Source organism: Silurus meridionalis, chromosome 9 (assembly GCF_014805685.1).
Source record: "Silurus meridionalis isolate SWU-2019-XX chromosome 9, ASM1480568v1, whole genome shotgun sequence".
NCBI lineage: Eukaryota > Metazoa > Chordata > Actinopteri > Siluriformes > Siluridae > Silurus > Silurus meridionalis.
Window position 1 is genome coordinate 24847560 of NC_060892.1, and position 22493 is coordinate 24870052.

Below are 22493 nucleotides of genomic sequence, written 5' to 3' on the forward strand. Positions count from 1 at the left end.
CACTTCCTCCTTGTTAACTAAACACAAATCTCCATGAATTAGAGAAATATCTTCCCAGAAGAGTGGAGGTTATTATAAGAGCCAATGGGAACTTAATGTGGAATGGGATTTGCAAAAAAGAAATATAGGAACATACCAATCTTATGGTCTGGTGTCCACAAAGTTTTGATTTCCGAGTTCCCATTTGTTCTAAATGCAGCATTTGTTGTTTATTTTTACTACTTCCACATAAAAAAGCCTGACTGGGAAACACGGACAATTCTAGACTCCAATTAGTGCGGAGTCTGTTGGGGACGTTCATCTGATGGGATGTCTTAATCTTGAACTCCATTAAATTCCTTTTTTTTTTCGTTTTCTAATCTCCTCTTTGTAAGCATTATAGAGAAGCAAACAATCAGCGGCTGGTCCCAAGACCCTGTGCCTTTGTTTTGCAATTGCTTGGTTTTAACATAACCCGAGCATCGAAGCTCATAAAAACGTAAGACTGCTTCCTGCACAAGACTACACTGATCTGATCGGCTGCATGTTACCTTCGTAGCAATCTGAAAAAAAAGGTTGTGATCATAGATGAAGTAAACATACGGTTCTCGAAAGTTCACAAATGCGTGTTGACTGATAATGCTGTGGTCTTTTCTACTGCTCTGGCATTGCAGCAGGTTGAATCATCCATGTAACCTAACTAAGGGTCATTATTACTCAGTCCTAATCTTGATCCCAATCCCATTACCCAAGAAGCTAAAGAGATGGGTTGTGTTGGTCAGGTGAGAACAGATAAGGAGTCGTGGGATACAAATACAACACCTGTGTATTGTCAATAATTCGTTATCAGAGTGGGACTGATTGCTACATATTATTATATTATATATTAAATTATACAAAATATAATATATTACAGGGAATTGTGCATGTATAGTATTATATGTAAATTGTATGTATAGTATTAGTTTATATATATAATATTATATACTATATATATATATATATATATATATATATATATATATATATATATATATATATATATATATATATATATATAATGAGTATGATTTATTAATAAATGTAATTATATTTTAATATTTACTATATTTACTATACTATTACAATATAGAAAATTTTCATAATGGATGTACCAAAACTCAACAGTTAAAGTGGGACTGTGGAAAAATAATAAATAAATAAAGTCAGAATGTTTCACTGTTTTGGTACAAACACTGAAGAGAGGGAGGAAGTGTGAGAAAAAAAGAGATGGAGTGAGAGACCCTATTTGTAGTCATCAGGATGAGAGAGAGAGAGAGAGAGAGAGAGAGAGAGAGAGAGAGAGAGAGCTTGTAACTAATTCAATAAGTACTATCAGATTACCGACTTTAGGGAAATCTTTTTCCATGAACTGATGTGAAAAGCCATTTGAGCCTGAAATTCTTTTCCTTCACTTGAATTAGGAGACTCAAATGCAATGCCCCTGTGTACAAGTTCCATCAAATTCAAGAGGATCTCCTGTGTTTAACACTTTTTAGGTCATTCCATAAGTTTTCGATAAGATTTTAAGTTCAAAGAGGATGATTTATCTTTTTCTTTGCTAATTTGGGTCATGATGTTGAAATCTAAAAAAATCCTATTTATTTTCGGCTTTTGGATAGATGATCGAAGGATTTGTGTCCATATGTCTTAGCATTTGGAGAATATTTTAACATCTATCTTGAGAAGTGCACCTGGCCTAGCTGAAATAAGCAGCCTCAAAGCATTATTCTACCCCCACCATGCTATACTGTCAGTATGGTGTACACTTTTATAGAGCATGACATTTTTTTCCTTCACTTAAATTAGGGGACTCAAACCCATTCCAGCATGGCAATGCCCCTGTGTACAAAGCCAGCTCCATGAAGATATGGTTTGGAGTGGAAGAACCACTGCTATAGAGCACTGAATTCAAACCTATAGAACCCCATTGGGATAAACCGGGACGCTGACTCCATCCCAGACCTCCTCACTTCATCCTACATCAGTACCTGAATTTTAACTGGCTGAATGAGCAGAAATCTCCACAAACAAATTCCAACAAAAAAGCACGTACGAATCTTCTAGTGAGGTGTCTGCAAACTTTTGCATTCTGAAATGAAATTCACAGAATGGTGCAAAAAAAAAAAAAAAAACATTGAGCGAGCGAAAAGTCATAGGAACTCATAATCACTTGTTGCAAATGTATTAAGCAGGAAAGCATCTCAGAAAACATTGAGAAAGTACCAGAAGGTCACTACTGACTTTTTTTAGATATGATAGCATCTCATTCTGAGAGCCATTATTAGGAGAACTTTCTCCTCTTTCGCACTTTTCTCTCCCTTCGTTCGCCATCCCTTGTTTCACACCTCCGTAGCTAATGTACTGATTTTAGAAGTAAAGCGATGTGCTGGCCGTGTCACCCACACGCCGAGCTGGTAATACTCTGTCTGTCGTTTTACAAGACGGAGAGAGAGAGAGCGAGAGAGAGAGAGAGAGAAGTAGAAACTCTTCACTTTCAAGCTTATTAAAATAGAAGCAAAACCTCATTACCATAATACATAGAACGCCACTTAGGTTTCTGATGCAAACCAACTAAGAACAGAAAAAGATTGATATATAGAGAGAGAGAGAGAGAGAGAGAGAGAGAGAGAGAGAGAGAGAGAGAGAGAGAGAGAGAGAGAAAGCAAGAAGAGTTTGCAGGTTTCATGCTTAATTAGGCCAGCCTCAAGTGGTCTGACAGTCGGAATCGAATCCCTCGCTTTCTATCCAATAGTGCTTCATTGGAACATTTATTCTGGAACACTAATAAGTGCGTGGCTGTGAGGATCTGGGATCATTTAGCTAGTGACGTCAGGTGCTAATCCCAAAGATGTTCAGGAGGTCAGGGGATCTGTGCAGGGGATGTCCCGGGTCCAATCTTAACACCAACAAGCATGTCTTCCTCGAGTTTGCTTTGTAAACACTGACATTGTCATGCTGAAACCAGTGTTTAACCCTTTGGTCCAATGAGGGGAAAATGTATAGCTACAGCAGCATAGTCTGTACAAACCATGTACTTCCACTAGGTTAAATATGACTCCAGAAAAAGTGTCCCTATTCACTTAAATAAAAGTACAAAAGTATTTGCCTTCAAATGGACCTAGATATCCAAAGGGACACCATGGTATAAAATGCCTTTGGATACGCTAGCTTTCCATTCTCCCTTTACTTGAACTGGGTTCCAACATAGCAATGCCCCTGTTCACAATGCAAGCTCCATGAAGATATGCTTTCTATGGGTTGAAGTGGATCTTGAGAGACCTGCTATCGAGCTCGGACCTTTACTTAATGAATGAATTGGAAGGTTATGTGCACCCCAGGCCTCCTCACTTTTATCCTACATCAGTATCTGACTAACTATGTAATAGAAGAGTATCTGCAAGAGTAAAAGTGAAAGTTTATAGGACTGTGGTGAGACCTGTGATGTTGTACGGTTTAGAGACAGTGGCATTGAGTAAAAGACAGGAGGTGGAGCTGAAGGTAGCAGAGCTGAAGATGTTAAGGTTTTCGTTGGAAGTGACGACGATGGACAGGATTAGAAACAAGTTTATTAGAGGGACAGCGCATGTAGGACGTTTTGGAGACAAGGTGAGGGAGGCGAGATTGAGATGGTTTAGACATGTGCAGAGGAGGGACATGGGTATATCAGTAGGAGATTGCTGAGGATGGAGCCACCAGGAAGGAGGAAAAGAGGAAGTCCAAGGAGGAGGTTTATGGATGTGGTGAAGAAAGACATGCAGCTAGTTGGTTTAAAAGAGTCAAATGTAAAGGACAGGGTGGTATGGAGACAGATGATCTGCTGTGGCGCCCTCTAATGGGAGAAACCGAAAGAAGAAGAAGAAGTAGCTGACTAATTAGATTAACTATTAACTTGTCCAATATTGAGTGGAAAATCTTCCCAGAAGAGTGCAGGTTACTTTAAACGGCAAATGAGGACCAAATGCGGTATGGAAGGTGCAGTTCAAATGTTTGTACTTTGGTCTCCTGAGAATTTGACATCTTTTTTTACATACTGGCGCACAAAACAAAAAACATTGATTGTTGAAGTGCTAAAAAAAAAAAAAAGAAAAAATCCTTTGCTCCGGTGTCCACATACTTATTTCATACAGGACGCAGTGAAGGTATTTAGGTGACGTGGTCGAGTAAAAGATGTACTGCAGTATACATTATTCTTATTATGCTTAACAGATGACTCACGGATAGTGTTTTAAACATGAGATGGTAATGGATTTACACACTACTGCAAAAAAGTGGCTTTGAAGCTAAACCGAGCAAACAGCCCGAACGATCGTGATGTAAATGAAATAAATTTTTAATCAACTAAGATTTTAAGATGGTTGTCTGATGCATGCATCTAGTAGGTAGTTGTAAAGAGCACTTTCTTCATGGATACACTTTCCCCTGCATTACCAATGGTATACAAATGGCATTGTAATTGCGAAATCCCCCTGGATACCTTCAGGAACACCTGAGAATAAGTTTTTCAGGCCACTCAAGATGTTCCACATCTTCCAAACCATGCACACCATATCGTCATGGTGCTGGCTTTGTGCTCTGACGCATTGTCAAGCTGAAACAGGTTTAAGCCTCGTATAATTTACAGACAGTGTCACTGAGTAAAAGACAGGTGGTGGAGCAGGAGGTAGCAGAAGATGTTGAAGTTTTCGTTTGGAGTGACGAGGATGGGCAGAATTAGAAATGAGTTTATTAGAGGGACAGCGCATGTAGGACGTTTTGAAGACAAGATGAGGGAGGTGAGATTGAGATGGTTTGGACATGTGCAGAGGAAGGACATGGGGTATTTCGGTAGGAGAATGCTGAGGTTGGAGCCACCAGGATGGAGGAAAAGAGGAAGGCCAAAAAGGAGGTTTATGGATGTGGTGAAGGAAGACAGGTGGTTGGGGTGAAAGAGGCAGATGTAGAGGACAGGGGGGGTATGGAGACGGATGATCCGCTGTGGCGACACCTAACGGGAGAGGCTGAAAAAGTTCAAGGGAAAATATGTTTGTCCATATAGTGTATGTTCTTTCCTGCTGATGCTTTAGCGTCTCCACAATTCATATCCCTGAAATTGGACCAATGGATTTTTCCCCATCAGATTTATCAGGAACTTTCTCCCACAGTCCCTTGCCGAACCCCCACGCCCATGCCCATGCCCATGCCGCCAAGCCGTTGAAACGAAGAAATTCAAATTACCAATCACGCTCTCACCTGCGCCTCATGTATTAATCAGCTCTTTGGCTCTTCATTTTTGTTTCTTAAGCGTGTTATCTGTTTATTTGTGTACGTCTTCGCTATCCTGTACACGTCGGACAATTTTGCTGACATCGGACAATGTGTCTGATACAGGATTCTAGCTGCTGGACAATTCTTTGTTGTGTTTTTAGGTTTGATAATGTTTCCAAATGTTTTCAATTGATGAAAGGTGTATTATATAATTGCTTCAGTTTGCTCTTTATCCACAGTGCATCCGGAAAGTATTCACAGTCCTGCTATTGTAATATATGCAGTTAGCATTGTCATGCTCAAATATGCTAGGGCTTCCCTAAAAAATAATAAATAACATTTTCTGGATGGAAGCATTATGTGGATGAGAAACCACACCCCTTGCTGATTTGAAATTTATAGTAGATAGTAGTGAGCTCTCTACCGTTGGAGAACGATCTCCTTCTTTTTTGTTTGGCTACTTCCGTTACAACGAATATTTGGCATATAGCATAAGAATAAGCTTAGCCGAGTTTTTCCATCGTTCCCAGAACAGCCTTATCAAATCTCCTTGGCTGTTTTACAAGGTTGCAACAGTTGCGGTATTTATAGTTTTTTTATAACTTTTGTGCAAACTTTCCGTGAACCTGCTGAATTTTTAACTACACGTCCCCAGTAACGCTCTCCGCTCTCTAACAGCAGCCTGGCCGAGCTCTCCAATACACCGCCATATGATCAACGGAAATGTCTCCGCTCGAGAGTGACGTCCGTCCCTTGACGCTTTGTGCTGCGAGACGAACAGCGAGATGAACATCGAGATAGATCGGTGAGTCCGATATCATACACCGCTATTTCTCGAAAGCCCCAGAGATGTCGCCCGTCTACCAATCTGTTTTTATAAAGCGCAGCTCGCCATCATGGCCAGCTTATGCAACAGACGGAAGCTATTAAGACGAAGCTTGCAAACAAGAAAACTATTTTTCTCTTCTCTTCCCCCCTACCCCCACCACCAACACCACCACCACGCTCGTGCTAAAAAAAAATGCTCAAATACATAAACACCTGCTGTACTGTCTCTGATGGATTTAACCAAAGAGTGTTCATTTAGTTGGGGTGGATTGTGTGTGTGTGTGTGTGTGTGTGTGTGTGTGTGTGTGTGTGTGTGTGTGTGTGTGTGTGTGTGTGTGGGGGCTTTTGGATGGGCGATGAAGCTTGTTACTTAGCGTTCTCCATGTTTCGATGAATAAATATGAACTCCGGTTGCCAAATCTGCTAAAATGCAGGCAGTTTTGAATGAAGCTTTATAATCGCATCCTCCTGTCCACTCAGCCCAGAAGCTACTGCTTTGCTTTTCCATTTCCCAGAAGTGCATATGGAAGGTGGTGCATCCACAAACAAGTCGAAGCCCAGAAAACGATCAGAAAGGCATCTGTATTAGTATCAATAATGGCAATGCAACCAAGAAGGTTCTTATGCTAGTATTATTCTAATTATGAATAAATTTTATTATTTATATATTACTTAAGTTTTCATCTATCTATCTATCTATCTATCTATCTATCTATCTATCTATCTATCTATCTATCTGTCTGTCTGTCTGTCTGTCTGTCTGTCTGTCTGTCTGTCTGTCTGTCTGTCTGTCCGGCCGTCCATCCATCCATCCAGTTGCATTCAGCTGATATAGTGCAACTTAAACATTTCTGTTACTCTCTCTCTCTCTCTCTCTCTCTCTCTCTCTCTCTCTCTCTCTCGCTCTCTTTCTCTCACACTCACTCTCACTCTCATTAATTCTCTCTCTCTCGCTCAAACTTTTCCACTTCTCCACTTGTTTGTCCAATTTTCTGATCTGCAGCTTTTAGGTGGAAGTCTCTCTCTCTCTCTCTCTCTCTCTCTCTCTCTCTCTCTTTCTCTCTCTCACACACTGAAGATGTTTCAGGGTGTTCTGTGAAAGAGGAAGAATTGGACTTTACACCAGAACTGAACAAAATCTTCACACCCCTCCCCCAACCTGTAATCATCATGTTCGTTTTATTATTTATTTATTTATTTATTTATTTATTTATTTATTTATTTATTTATTTATGTATGTATTTATTTATTTACTCATGACTTGTGTTGAATAAAGGATTGTTAGAGCAAAAGAAAACTCTTTCTCTCTCTCTCTCTCTCTCTCTCTCTCTCTCTCAGTCTCCCTCTCTCTCTCTCTCTCTCTCTCTCTCTCTCTCTCTCTCTCTCTCTCTATATATATATATATATATATATATATATATATATATATATATATATATATATTCCTGACAACTTCTCTCACTCAACTCTGTCTTTCCTATTTTCCACTTCTCCACTTGTTTATCCAATTGTTGGAACTGCAGCTGTTAGGTGGAATTGTCTCTTTTCATTCTTTCTCTCTCTCTCTCTCTCTCTCTCTCTCTCTCTCTCTCTCTCTCTCTTTCTCTCTATCTATCTTTTTTACTCTCTACTTCTCCACTTGTTTATCCAAACCACATTCTCTAAACCAGGGCTTTTAGGGGGAAGTCTCTCTCTCTCTCTCTCTCTCTCTCTCTCTCTCTCTCTCATTTGAACCCTCTCCTCAGTCTGACGAGGGCTTTTTTCACAGCACTGCAGTGAGGGTGAATGGGGGTGGGGGGGAGCTCTCGTGGCTCTCGACTTTCCCCGTCTTTATGATTACAGTTTCCTATTACCTGCCTCCAGCCGCAGAGATAGGAGGCCTGCCGAGCACCGTGGGAGCTGCTCTATTGCTGAGCATTGTGATGAGTTTTCCACTGATGTTTTCCTGCTAGCTCCTCTTCAGCCTGTCAGTTCTGCTTTCTCCGCTACCGCCCCCCCAGACCCCCCTTCGTCTTCTCTGTCCTCCTCCCTTCTTTCCTCGCTCACTTCTCGTGTCTATTTTCTCTGAACACAGCTGAGCCATTGTCAGTGTGATGGAAGGCAGTGTGTTGGTGGGATGCGCCTCTCAGTATGTGGAAGTGTGTATGTGTGTGTGAGTGTGTTTGAGTGCGTGGGCATGAGTGAGTGTGCGAGTGTGTTTGTATGAGTCATTAGAGGAAGGAACTGGTGTCAAGATGTGCTTAGGCTCAAATTTAAATAGGTTATGAGAAACGTATTGTGATGCGGAGACGTAACATATTTCTGGCCATAAAAAATATACAAAAAACATTTTAGGTTTTATTAAAGTATCAGATATTTTGTCTTACGAGTCTCTTTATTCTCTACAATTATAATTCCAACTTTTTGTACAATCATTCATACTCTTTCAGTAAGTGCTTTTGGACCACATCCCCACTTGGCCCCTGCATGTCACTTTCCACTTCCATGGACCTCCTTGTTGTTTCTAGGTCTTTCTGATATGAATACATAATCCGGTTAAAAAAGGTTAGAGACCAAGCACCTGCATCTTGGTATAATAGTCATACACATGCCCTCAAGAGAACAGCACGTAATCTGGAGAGAAAATGGAGGAAAACTAAATTGGAGGTATTTAGAATCGCGTATAAAGACAGTATGCTCAGCTACAGACGGGCGCTAAAAGCTGCTAGAGCTGAACACCTGAGCAAACTTATAGAAAACAGCAAAAACAATCCCAGGTTCCTTTTCAGTACAGTAGCTAAACTAACTACAAATCAGGGCTCTGAAAATTGTGTTCCATCACAGTTTAGTAGTGAGGACTTTATGATTTTCTTCACTGAAAAATAGATAACATTAGAAAAACAATTGTGGCAGTTCAACCTCTTACAGCATCTCCTGAGACAGTGTTACCTTCAACTCCACAACTCCACTGTTTTACATGTATAGGACAGGAAGAGCTGTATAATGTTATTGCCAAAGCTAAATCGACAACATGTCAGTTAGATCCAATTCCTACTAAATTACTGAAGGAAGTGTTATATACAACTGGTGAGCCTCTTCTAAATATTATTAACTCCTCACTATCTTTAGGTCACGTCCCTAAATCCCTCAAGTTAGCAGTTATTAAGCCCCTCATTAAAAACCTAATCTGGATCCAAACACGTTATCAAATTACAGACCAATTTCAAATCTCCCATTTATGTCTAAGATTTTAGAAAAGATTGTCGCTGCACAGTTATGTTCCTACCTGCAAGAGAACAATATCTTTGAAGAATTTCAGTCAGGTTTTAGGCCCCATCATAGCACAGAAACTGCTCTAGTTAAAATAACTAATGACCTGTTTTTAGCTTCAGACCAAGGCTTCATCTCGCTGTTGGTTTTACTAGATCTTAGTGCTGCATTCGACACTATAGACCATGATCTCCTCCTAGATCGCTTACAAAATTACATCGGCATTCAGGGACAGGCATTAAGCTGGTTTAAATCCTACCTGTCCGATCGTTACCATTTCGTAGATTTGAATGGAGAGCTATCCAGGCTAATGCAAGTAAATTATGGCGTGCCGCAAGGTTCAGTTCTAGGACCCCTGCTCTTCACAATATACATGCTTCCGTTAGGAAATATTATTAGAAGGCATGGAATTAGCTTCCATTGTTATGCTGATGATACTCAGCTATATATTTCATCTAAACCAGGCGATACAGCTCAATTAACCCGGATGACTGAGTGTGTTAAGGAACTAAGAGATTGGATGACCCATAACTTTCTACTTTTAAATTCTGATAAGACTGAGATTTTGCTCATCGGCCCAAAAACTGGTATACAGGCGCTCCAGCATCTCAACCTGCATTTAGACGGATGTTCTGTAACCACTAGTTCAACGGTAAAAGACCTGGGTGTTATTTTAGACAGCGACTTGTCTTTCAAAAATCACATCAATCAGGTTACAAAAACAGCCTTCTTTCACCTTAGAAATATTTCTAAGCTAAGAAATATGTTGTCTATATCCGATGCAGAGAAGCTCGTCCATGCGTTTATGACCTCCAGAATAGACTACTGTAATGCGTTACTAGGTGGATGTCCTGCTTCATTAATAAACAAGCTTCAGTTAGTCCAGAATGCAGCAGCCAGAGTTCTTACAAGGTCAAAAAAATATGATCACATAACCCCGATCTTATCGTCCCTACATTGGCTTCCTGTTAAGTTTCGAATAGACTACAAACTATTACTTCTCACTTATAAAGCACTAAATGGTTTGGCTCCGTGTATCTATCCAGTCTTTTAACACGCTACAATCCGCCACGCTCCTGAGATCTCAAAACTCTGGGCTTCTAGTAGTTCCTAGAATAGCAAAGTCCACTAAAGGTGGTAGAGCATTTTCACATTTAGCTCCTAAACTCTGGAATAGTCTTCCTGACGGTGTTCGGGGCTCAGACACACTCACCCAATTTAAGTGTAGATTAAAACGTATCTTTTAGCAAAGCCTACACATAACACACATCACATCATAACCTTGTGCTCCAGAACATCTGATCACATGCACATTATCAACTTGTGCTGTTAATATCATGAACAGCAGCTACGCTAATTCCTCTCCACTGCTTCTCTTTCTCTCCCCATCCCGTAATCGTCATGTTCGTTTTTATTTTTATTTATTTATTTATTTATTTATTTATTTATTTATTTATTTATTTATTTATTTATTTATTTATGTATTTACTCATGACTTGTGTTGAATAAAGGATTGTTAGAGCAAAAGAAAACTCTTTCTCTCTCTCTCTCTCTCTCTCTCTCTCTCTCTTTCTCTCTCTCTCTCTCTCTCTCTCTCTCTCTCTCTCTCTCTCTATATATATATATATATATATATATATATATATATATATATATATATATATATATATTCCTGACAACTTCTCTCACTCAACTCTGTCTTTCCTATTTTCCACTTCTCCACTTGTTTATCCAATTGTTGGAACTGCAGCTGTTAGGTGGAATTGTCTCTTTTCATTCTTTCTCTCTCTCTCTCTCTCTCTCTCTCTCTCTCTCTCTCTCTCTTTCTCTCTATCTATCTTTTTACTCTCTACTTCTCCACTTGTTTATCCAAACCACATTCTCTAAACCAGGGCTTTTAGGGGGAAGTCTCTCTCTCTCTCTCTCTCTCTCTCTCTCTCTCTCTCTCTCATTTGAACCCTCTCCTCAGTCTGACGAGGGCTTTTTTCACAGCACTGCAGTGAGGGTGAATGGGGTGGGGGAGCTCTCGTGGCTCTCGACTTTCCCCGTCTTTATGATTACAGTTTCCTATTACCTGCCTCCAGCCGCAGAGATAGGAGGCCTGCCGAGCACCGTGGGAGCTGCTCTATTGCTGAGCATTGTGATGAGTTTTCCACTGATGTTTTCCTGCTAGCTCCTCTTCAGCCTGTCAGTTCTGCTTTCTCCGCTACCGCCCCCCCAGACCCCCCTTCGTCTTCTCTGTCCTCCTCCCTTCTTTCCTCGCTCACTTCTCGTGTCTATTTTCTCTGAACACAGCTGAGCCATTGTCAGTGTGATGGAAGGCAGTGTGTTGGTGGGATGCGCCTCTCAGTATGTGGAAGTGTGTATGTGTGTGTGAGTGTGTTTGAGTGCGTGGGCATGAGTGAGTGTGCGAGTGTGTTTGTATGAGTCATTAGAGGAAGGAACTGGTGTCAAGATGTGCTTAGGCTCAAATTTAAATAGGTTATGAGAAACGTATTGTGATGCGGAGACGTAACATTTTTCTGGCCATAAAAAATATACAAAAAACATTTTAGGTTTTATTAAAGTATCAGATATTTTGTCTTATGAGTCTCTTTATTCTCTACAATTATAATTCCAACTTCTTGTACAATCATTCATACTCTTTCAGTAAGTGCTTTTGGACCACATCCCCACTTGGCCCCTGCATGTCACTTTCCACTTCCATGGACCTCCTTGTTGTTTCTAGGTCTTTCTGATATGAATACATAACCTTCCACAGGATGATCTACAAATCTTTGACATATACATTTATTTATTTCATTCAGGTTAAGGGCCTTGTTGCCCTGCTGGATGTTAGACACGTGCCGCTTCTCCACCTTTCACTTGAGGATGCCGCACAGATGCCCAATATAGTTCAGGTCTGCGGACATACTTGGCCACTCCATCACCGTTACCTGCAGTTCGGCCCAGTTTCTGAAGGGAGGGCATTATGTTCTGCTTCAGAAAGTCACAGTACGTGTTGCAGCCCCAGACCATGATGCTACCACCACCATGCTTGACTGTAGTCAAGACACAATTTCCTTGGTTCTCCTCACCAGGGCGTCCCCACACATGCTGGACACCAAGTTTATCTTAGTCTCACCAGACCACAGGACATAGTTCCAGTAATTCATGCTCTTGGACAGGTCGTCTTCAGCAAACTGTTGTTCTGCTTCAGAAAGTCACAGTACGTGTTGCAGCCCCAGACCATGATGCTACCACCACCATGCTTGACTGTAGTCAAGACACAATTTCCTTGGTTCTCCTCACCAGGCGTCCCCACATGCTGGACACCAAGTTTATCTTAGTCTCACCAGACCACAGGACATAGTTCCAGTAATTCATGCTCTTGGACAGGTCGTCTTTAGCAAACTGTTTGCAGTTTTTCTTGTGAGCAGCTTCAGAAGAGGCTCCTTTTGGTACGACGGCCTGCAAACCGACTTGTTGCAGTGTGCAGGGCACGGTCTGAGCACTGACAAGCGGACCTTCCATTTCTGCAACTTCTGAAGCAATTCTGCAGCTCTCATGCATCTATTTTTGAAGCAGCTTCTGCACCTGATATACAGCATGTGGACTCTTTGATGGACCCTTTGCGAGGTCTGTTCCAGGTGGAACCCGTTTTGGAAAACCTCTATATGACCCTGGCCACTGTATGGTAACTCAGTTTTAGGGTTTAACCCATCTTCTTATAGCAGAGGCCGTCTTTGTGGAGAGCAACAGTTCTAATTCCCCAGAGAATCTTTACCATGAGGTGCCATGTTGAACATCCAGTGGTCAGTATGAGAGAATTGTACTCAAAGCACCACATTTGAACTGCTCTAACAACGGTTGCTGAAATGAGCGGCGTACTCACTTTTGTGAGATACTGTAAATATGCAGTATATATAAATAATAAATTTGGAATAAATATGCCATTTTCTCGCCTTACAGTCATTTTGCATGTATGACTGAGGGGTTATTTCTGTTGGTCCCGTTCTCTTTCCAATGATTCACCCTGGCAAACTTTGTCAAGTCAAGACTATAACTGTTCACATATACGCATGTATGAAGAAAACAGAATGTAGGCGTGACGTAGCCACTAAATATATACATCGCCACTTTACACTTCGGCATGTCACTCTATATTAAAAAACGTTGAGGATCATACAATATGAAGAGCATCATATTAGAATATTCTCAGTGATTATACACTCTATGAACAAAAGAATATGGACACCAGACTTTTCCACCATATGCGATTCTTTCACCAAAAACGCTGAAGGCACACAGTTGGGTAGGATGTCTTCGGGTGTGCTAACATGACATTTTTCCTTCACTTGAACTAGGAGACCCAAACCTGGTGCAGCATGACAATACCCCGGTGCACAAAGCCAGCTCCATTGAGAAATGGGTTGGACTGCTATAGTGCTACTGAATACCAGTAGGGACAATTTGAACACAATTGAGCATCCATGATACAGTAGGTTTCTATAGTGGTTTCTTTGGTTTGATGAGAACAATGTAATAGTGTACACACATGATTTTATGGAAAGCAATTGGTGATGGTTTAGGGGTGATGGGTTGTGTTGGGATTTGCAGAGGAAACCATTTAGGATTTTTCTGATGGCCTCTATTTATTTATTTATTTATTTATTTATTTATTTATTTATTTATTTATTTTTACTAGGGTAATTTGTATGAACCAACCAACCACCCAACCAAACCAAAACAAACCCATCCATCCGTCCATCCATCCGTCCATCCATCCATCCATCCATCCATCCATCCATCCATCCATCCATCCATCTAACCAACTAGCTGGCTAGCTAACTGACAAACCAGCTAACTTTCCTACAAACCAAGTCTTAAAAATTTCCACAAATATCTACGAATCTCTCAATATCATTATTTGTTTCCACCTCCCGCCAAACTTGCTAATTTCTCCCATACGTTTGAGAGGGTTTTGCCTTCCAGACACGAATAAATTAATTACGTGCTAAATTGCTAACTGACCTTCCCACAACGAACATTATATAAGGTGCATACATACAGTAACTGTCCCGAACCTGGAGCTTCCCTTTCTGTCCATCGAGTCAGAAGCTCGCAATTATCCCTGAGTCTCGAGTTCCCTTATCTGGGACACACAGTTTCTCAATCTCTCACCGTATCTCTACCGTTCTGTAGCTGTCACACTCTTTTCAGCAGTGTTCAGGACCTCACACTCTCTGGCTTTAACAAATGAGAGTTTCTGATCTTCTGTGTAAAAAAAATCTATATATTTATTAAAACGTGTGACGTAAAGACACGTTAAGAATTTTGCTAAGAGCTGAGACCGGCATCTGAAACTGTCTTTCGTAAATCTTTTCTAGATCGGCTGTGAATGTTTCATTTGTGTCCCGCTTTACGTTGGACATTGGTCCTCTTATCCCTCCCTCTGTAAACCAAACGTCTATCGACTACGGACCTGGGAATGCACCTCATCGCTCGGGAAAAAATTTTACAGGAGACCACCCGTCCTCGTCCTGCCCCTTGACTTGTAGCATAACAAAAAGCCGAAAAAAAAAATCTTAGCATGACGTGCTTGTTATTGCCGACCCGGCGCTTTTGCATGCCACAGGTGGGTGGATTTTGGATTTTTCCAAGAACAGCAGGTGGTAATTGGAGAGCGGATTAGTTTGGATAAATCGCCTTATTTTCGAAAAAATATCTCCAGCCCTCGAATCTCGAACTCCTATTCAATTTCCTTCCTCTTTCTCGCACTCATTAATCACCCGTCTGCTCCTCGTTTTTTTTTTTTTTTGCAAGATTTTATTCCATGCTCTTTTTCATGTAGTGTTTCTTTTTTCAATCACTTGATTTTCCTCCATTTTCCGGCTCCTCCTCCTCCTCCTCCGCTGAAGTGGATCTCCAGAGCGCTGCTATCTGTACATCTGGGGCTTTAATGTCAGGCTGACTGAAAGCTATACAAATCGGAACGAAAGCTTTTTTTTCGAGAAAAAGAAAAGAATACAAAAAAAAAGAAACCTTTGATATTAGCTGATAACTTTTCATCGTTTCTTTTGAGTTCGTTAACTATAAGCTCTGTAAATGGAGCTTATAGGGTCGCAGCTCCAGGGTTCCAGAGATTGACCTCTAAGTTAATATATTGTATACGCTACAGTATTTATAGATACTAAATACTTCGCTCCTGGTGAATCGTATTCTTTGACATTAGGTCCCTGCTACCGCAAAGTGAGTTTGAGTCTTTTTTGTTTACCGATAACAACCGATGCAAATATATTCTGTTTTTTATTTATATATGTCACCTTACTCTGAAAAACACTAAGCTTTCGGGGGATGACATTTGGCCTCAGGGATGCGAAAGAAAAGAAAGAAAGACGTGAAAGAGAGAAGGTTGAGGAATGCAGGCAGGGAGATCTCATATTTAATAAGTAAAGTGACGCCGGCGTGGGCGAGGCCGACATTTTTCTCTCCGTCGGTCTCCTGGGGTGGGCTCAGTCAGCCATTTTTCAAGCGAAACTGAAGGATTTAGGTTATATCTAGAAAGCCCATGAGATGCATCGTAGCATTTCCTCATATGGAGTAGCAGAGGTATTGGGGTGGGGTGGTGAAATTGAGGCCTGGAAGAAATGGAAAATAGAGGGAGACTTCTTTTTTTTTAACGTTTTAACATCTTGGACTTTTTTTCTTTTTTGGGGGTTGGGGGTTATTTGAAGCTCCACCAATCAAGAGGAATATATAAAAAATGTATAAAAATTCATTTTTTTATAATAAATCAAAAAAAGAAAAAAATTCTCAGGATTAAGAAATCTCAATTAGGAAATACTGTGGTCTTACGTTTTTTTTTGGTGTTTTTTTAATCACCTAGACCTACATATACAGGAGCAATCCAAAATAGATCGCTTTACTCCAGAGTAAATTCCCAAAGGGTCAAGCGAAAAGGGCACCTATGTTCGATAACCTCCTTCTGCAAAATAAAGGTCTCGGGATAGGCCAAATGGAAGATGGTTGGAAGAAATGAGGGCGTATGGAGCCTTAGGCTGAAGAGAAAGCGAGTCAATTATCAATTTGTGACCTGAGTATAAAAATGAATTTTTAAATCTTTGATATTTATAAACCTTCCGTCATGTTCATTTTCCCAGCAATGGGTGTTTAAAAGCCAAGCTGGATAATGCTACTGGGGAGATGAGGACAAATCGGCTCCCAAAACTGTGCCTCGTCACTTCAAGTGGAAAATGTAACGGAAGGCGAACCTCGCCGGTTTTGGAGGAAAACGGGCTTGTTGGCTATCCATACCGTGCTCCCAGACAGTTTGGCAATCAAGTACAGGATTCGAAGGTATACTATGTGCACATTCTGCCTTTTTTTTTTTTTTACATCCTTTTCAATAAATAATGGAGAAAAAAAAAAACACACAGAGCTCTTTTTAGCCACTTGCCCAGAAAGCACAGATGCTCTGGAACTGTCATCACAACATCCTAACTACAAAGGAGAACACTTCTGTTGGTCCCTCGGTGGTCACAGCAGGCTGTAGCCAGGAAGGTGCTGTTCCAAACCCAATTCCAGAACATTCCTTAGGGGTCGGGTTTCTTCTCATGTTTCCTGTGTTTGAATTCTGTTGCTTGGCGCGGTGTAGAAAAGCTCAGATGGGGACTAAAGTTTTAAAGCAGACTTAACATTATACTACCTGTAGAACTGGAAAAAGTTTTCAAAGCTTGGAATTGGAATTGTTGTCATGTACTATGGCCCCATTTCAGATTTTTGCCAAGCAGTGTGGCCCCATATCAGATTGTTGCCATGTAGTGTGGCCCCATATCAGATTGTTGCCATGTAGTGTGGCCCCATATCAGATTGTTGCCATGGTGTCCAAGATGGCGGCGCGGCAGTAGCTCGCAGCGGCCGCTCCGGACCCAAAATGGTGCTAACGTTATTCTGTAGCCCGCCCTACACAACACATGGGCATCGGAGCAACCGGTGTCCCTGTGTACAACCGAAAAACATTGATAGAACTCAGAAACAACCCAAACAACACCATAAATGACGACCTGCGGCAGAAGCTACGCGACCTCGGCGTGCTCCGAGAACCAGGCCTCCAGACCTCGGCATCGCCTGCGGAGGACGGACGGAGGAGGGGGAATCGGAAGCGTTGCGCAAGGAAGCAGAAACGCGGAAAGCGAGCGGGTGCTAATGCTAGGCTAAAAGCAAACCCTAGCCGGCCCGCTCTACCATCACTACTGCTGGCAAATGTCTGCTCCTGGACAATAAATTAGACTACATCAGACTCCAACAAGCTACTCGGCGTGAGTACAGACACTGCTGCGTTTTTGTGTTTACTGAGACGTGGCTGAGCGACAGAGTTCGGACGCTGCCATACAGCTGGACGGGCTAGCTGCGTTCGTGCCGACAGAAATGCAGCTCTGTGCGGTAAGACTCGCGGCGGCGGTCTGTGTGTTTACATCAACACGGAATGGTGTAAGAACTCTGTGCTTGTTTCTACCTACTGCTCATCGCTGCTGGAGTTTATTGTTGTGAGATGTAGACCTTTTTATTTACCCCGGGAATTCACCACCGCTATTGTGCTCGGAGTGTACATACCACCTAGCGCTAATGCTAAGGAAGCGCTCAGCGTGCTCTACGGGACCATTAGCGAACTTCAAAACACACACCCTGACGGACTGTTTATAGTCGCCGGAGATTTTAATCATGCAAATCTCAGGACTGTGCTTCCCAAATTCTATCAGAATGTGGACTTTGCAACCAGAGGAGAAAACACGCTGGATGTTGTTTACACAAACATCCGGGCGCATACCGGGCGAAGCCCCGCCCCACCTCGGGTACTCAGACCACATCTCTGTTATGCTGATCCCAGCATACAGACCACTCAGCAGGCGTTCAAGACCAGCTCAAAAACAAGTGAGAACCTGGCCAGCAGGATCCATGTCTGCTCTCCAGGACTGTTTTGAATGCACTGACTGGGACATGTTCAGGGAAGCTGCAACCAATGGCGATTTCATCAACTTGGAGGAGTACACGTCAACAGTGACCAGTTACATCGGCAAGTGCATTGACGACGTGACTACCTCCAGGACCATCACTATACGTTCCAACCAGAAGCCATGGATGACCGCCAAGGTTCGTGCGCTGCTAAAACAAGAGACTCTGCCTTCAGAGCAGGGGACAAGACGGCCTTAAAACAGCAAGGGCCAAACTGTCCCGTGCTATCAGAGAGGCGAAGCGCGCACACGCCAAGAGAATCCATGGCCACTTCCAGGACAGCGGAGACACCGGCGCATGTGGCAGGGCATCCAGGCGATCACGAATTACAAGACCACATCACCTGCTTGTGACCGTGACGCCTCCCTTCCAGATGTGCTGAATGACTTCTACGCCCGGTTCGAGGTGCAGAACAACGTGGTGGCGAGGAAGACGATCCCTCCTCCCAGTGACCAGGTGCTCTGTCTAACCACAGCTGAAGTGAGGAAAACTCTATGCAGAGTTAACCCACGGAAGTCTGCTGGACCAGACAACATTCCTGGCAGAGTGCTCAGGAATGTGCAGAACAACTAGCAGATGTCTTCACTGACATCTTCAACATCTCCCTGAGCAGCGCCACTGTTCCTTCGTGCCTCAAGATGACGACCATCATTCCTGTGCCGAAGAAGTCTTCTGTGTCCTGCCTCAATGACTATCGTCCGTTGCACTCACACCCATCATGATGAAGTGCTTGAGAGGCTTGTCATGAGGCACATAAAGACCCAGCTCCCACCGCACTGGACCCCATGCAGTTTGCGTATCGTCCAAACCGCTCCACGGACGATGCCATCTCCACAACCCTCCATCTGGCCCTCACCCATCTGGATAACAAGGACTCTTATGTAAGGATGCTGTTCATAGACTTCAGTTCAGCATTCAACACAATCATTCCCCAGCACCTGATCGAGAAGCTGAGCCTACTGGGCCTGAACACCTCTCTGCAACTGGATCCTGGACTTCCTGACCGAGACCTCAGTCAGTCCGGATCGGGAACAGCATCTCCAGCACCACCACACTGAGCACTGGGGCCCCTCAGGGCTGTGTGCTCAGTCCACTGCTGTTCACTCTGCTGACTCACGACTGTGCTCCAATGCACAGCTCGAATCATATCATCAAGTTTGCTGATGACACGACCGTGGTGGGTCTAATCAGCAAGAACGACGAGTCAGCATACAGAGAGGAGGTGCAACGGCTAACAGCCTGGTGTGGAGCCAACAACCTGTCTCTGAACGTGGACAAAACCAAAGAGATGGTTGTTGACTTCAGAAGAGCACAGAGTGACCATTCTCCACTGATCATCGATGGATCTTCAGTGGAGATCGTCAAGAGCACCAAATTCCTTGGTGTTCATCTGGCGGATAACCTCACCTGGTCACTTAACACCAGCTCCATCACCAAGAAAGCCCAGCAGCGTCTCTACTTCCTGAGAAGGCTGAGGAAAGCCCATCTCCTCCCCCATCCTGACCATGTTCTATAGAGGGACCATCGAGAGCATCGTGAGCAGCTGCATCACTGCCTGGTTTGGGAATTGCACCGTCTCGGATCGCAAGACCCTACAGAGGATAGTGAGGACAGCTGAGAAGATCATCGAGTCTCTCTCCCTCTATCATGGACATTTACACCACACACTGCATCCGCAAAGCAAACAGCATTGTGGACGACCACACACACCCATCACACACATACTTCACCCTCCTACCATCAGGAAAACGGTTCCGAAGCATTCGGCCGCCACAACAAGACTGTGTAACAGTTTTTTCCGCAAGCCGTCAGGCTCCTGAACAAACATCTGGACTGAACTCTCTCTCTCACACACACACACACACACACACACACACACACACACACACACACACACACACACACACACACACTTACACACAACTGAGTGACTGTGCACAACCGGACTCAACACACATACACTTCACACACCCAGGTCTCAGCACCATTCACACCTCTCATTATAGCATAATGTTTACATGCCGTTTGTTGCTGATCTCCGGAACTTGCTCTATTTGCACATTATTCTGTGAATCCATTGGTCACTGTTCACTTTATCTTGATTGCTGCTACCATATTTTTTACACTATTATAGGATTGCAAAATTCTGTTCACTTTATCTTGATTGCTGCTACCATATTTTTTACACTATTATAGGATTGCAAAATTCTGTTTATATTTGTTTACATTTCTGCTACTGTGCACCTTATCCTGTCACGACAAGTTTTACTGGCGGAGCTACTGCTGCTTTTATTTTTATATTTTGTGTATTTTGTATTGTTCTGCACTGTCTTGTGTTGTCTTTTGCACTGTCTTGTGTTGTCTTTTGCACTGTTTGCACCAGTTGCACACATGCACTTTATGTGGCGAGGATCTTAGTTCCTGGCCCTGTGTTCTTCTGTACTGTGACTGTTGTTTTTATGTTGTTTTATGTAGCACCTGGGTTCAGGAGAAACGTTGTCTCATTTCACTGTATACTGCATCAGCTATATATGGTTGAAATGACAATAAAAGCTTCTTGACTTGACTTGACTTGACTTGATGTAGTGTGGCCCCATATCAGATTGTTGCCATGTAGTGTGGCCCCATTTAAGATTGTTGCCAGGTGGTGTGGCCCCATATCAGATTGTTGCCATGCAGTGTGGCCCCATATCAGATTGTTGCCATGTAGTGTGGCCCCATATCAGATTGTTGCCATGTAGTGTGGCCCCATATCAGATTGTTGCCATGTAGTGTGGCCCCATATCAGATTGTTGCCATGTAGTGTGGCCCCATATCAGATTGTTGCCATGCAGTGTGGCCCCATATATGATTGTTACCATGTATTGTGGCCCCATATCATATTGTTGCCATGTAGTGTGGCCCCATATCAAATTGTGGTCATGAAGTGTAGCCACATGTGAGATTGCTGTTTGGTGGTGTGGCCCCATATAAGAGTTTTGTCAGGTTGTGTGGCCTTATATGAGATCGTTGTCAGGTGGTGTGGCCCCATGCGAGATTGTTGTCAGGTGTTTTGACCTCATATCAGATTGTTGTCAGGTTGTGTGGCCTCATGTGGCATTTTTGTCAGGAAGTAGCCCAAATGTGACATTGTTCTCAGGTGGTGTGGCCTCATATGAGATTGTTATCAGGATGTTTCGGCCCTCAGATCAGATGTTTTTTTGCAATGTGGACCATGTAACATTGTTGTCAGGTGGTGTGGCCTTATTTGACATTGTTGTCAGGGTGTGTGGCCCAATGTGACATTGTTGTCAGGTGGTGTGGCCCCATTTAAGATTGTTGCCAGGGGGTGTTGGCTTATATAAGATTGTTGCCAGGTGGTGTGGCCCCTATATCAGATTGTTGTCAAGGAGTGTGGCCCAAAATAGCATCATTAGCAGGGTGTGTGGCCCCAATGTCAGATTGTTGTCAGGTGGACATTTTAATCAGGAGGTGTTGCCTGATGTTACATTATTGCCAGGGAATATAGCATCATGTGACATTGTTGTCAGGGGGTGTGGCCTTATGTGTAGCTTTAGAAACACCTGTCTGAAGCTAGGGAAGTAAATGAACATTGAGCAGAGCAGGAGGTTGTCATCTGGTGAACGCTGCCCTGATGGAGAACCATGGAAGTGTGTTAACAAATTGAACCAAGAACAAGGAAAAGACTTTAGTAGAGCAGATCGATGAATGAATTCTTTTTCCTTTTTTTTTTTTCAGACATTGACCAGCATGGCTTCTGTAGCAGATCCTGTAGTGTTTATGTAAATGATTAATGTGAAGGCAGCTTATTGAGTAGTGAAAGGGTTTTCACAGACCTGTAGAGATTTTTTCTTATATCGTTTAAGCAAAGGACAGAAAACAAATGAAGAAACAATCAAACAATGTTCTGAAACAATCAATCAAAACAAATTGATAAATAAATGCATACATTCAGTATGTAAATATGTAATCACATAAGTAAATACAGAAGAAAGAAAGAAAATAAAGAAGTAAATAGACAAATTAGTAAATCAATATTTAAGGAAAAATAATAAAAAACATAAAAAAAACAAATGTAAATAAATATGAAAGCCAGTAAGTAATAAGTAACTATATAAGTAAATAAATAAGCAACTATATACATGTAAACAAACTAT

At 42.4% G+C, this 22493-nt stretch overlaps 1 protein-coding gene across 3 annotated transcripts in view; it reads left to right on the forward strand.

Annotated features, from left to right (window-relative positions):
* Nucleotides 1-22493, forward strand: part of LOC124391714 — a 49955-nt gene that overhangs the window by 15554 nt on the left and 11908 nt on the right. For 2 of the 3 annotated variants that reach the window (XM_046858466.1, XM_046858464.1), the window contains exons 2-3: nt 5944-6070; nt 16485-16680. In XM_046858466.1, coding sequence (XP_046714422.1) covers nt 6051-6070; nt 16485-16680 — 216 coding nt within the window. In that variant the 5' untranslated portion in view covers nt 5944-6050. Of the gene's footprint in view, nt 1-5449; nt 5847-5943; nt 6071-16484; nt 16681-22493 lie in introns of those variants that run through there. The other variant, XM_046858465.1, reaches the window with a different exon arrangement.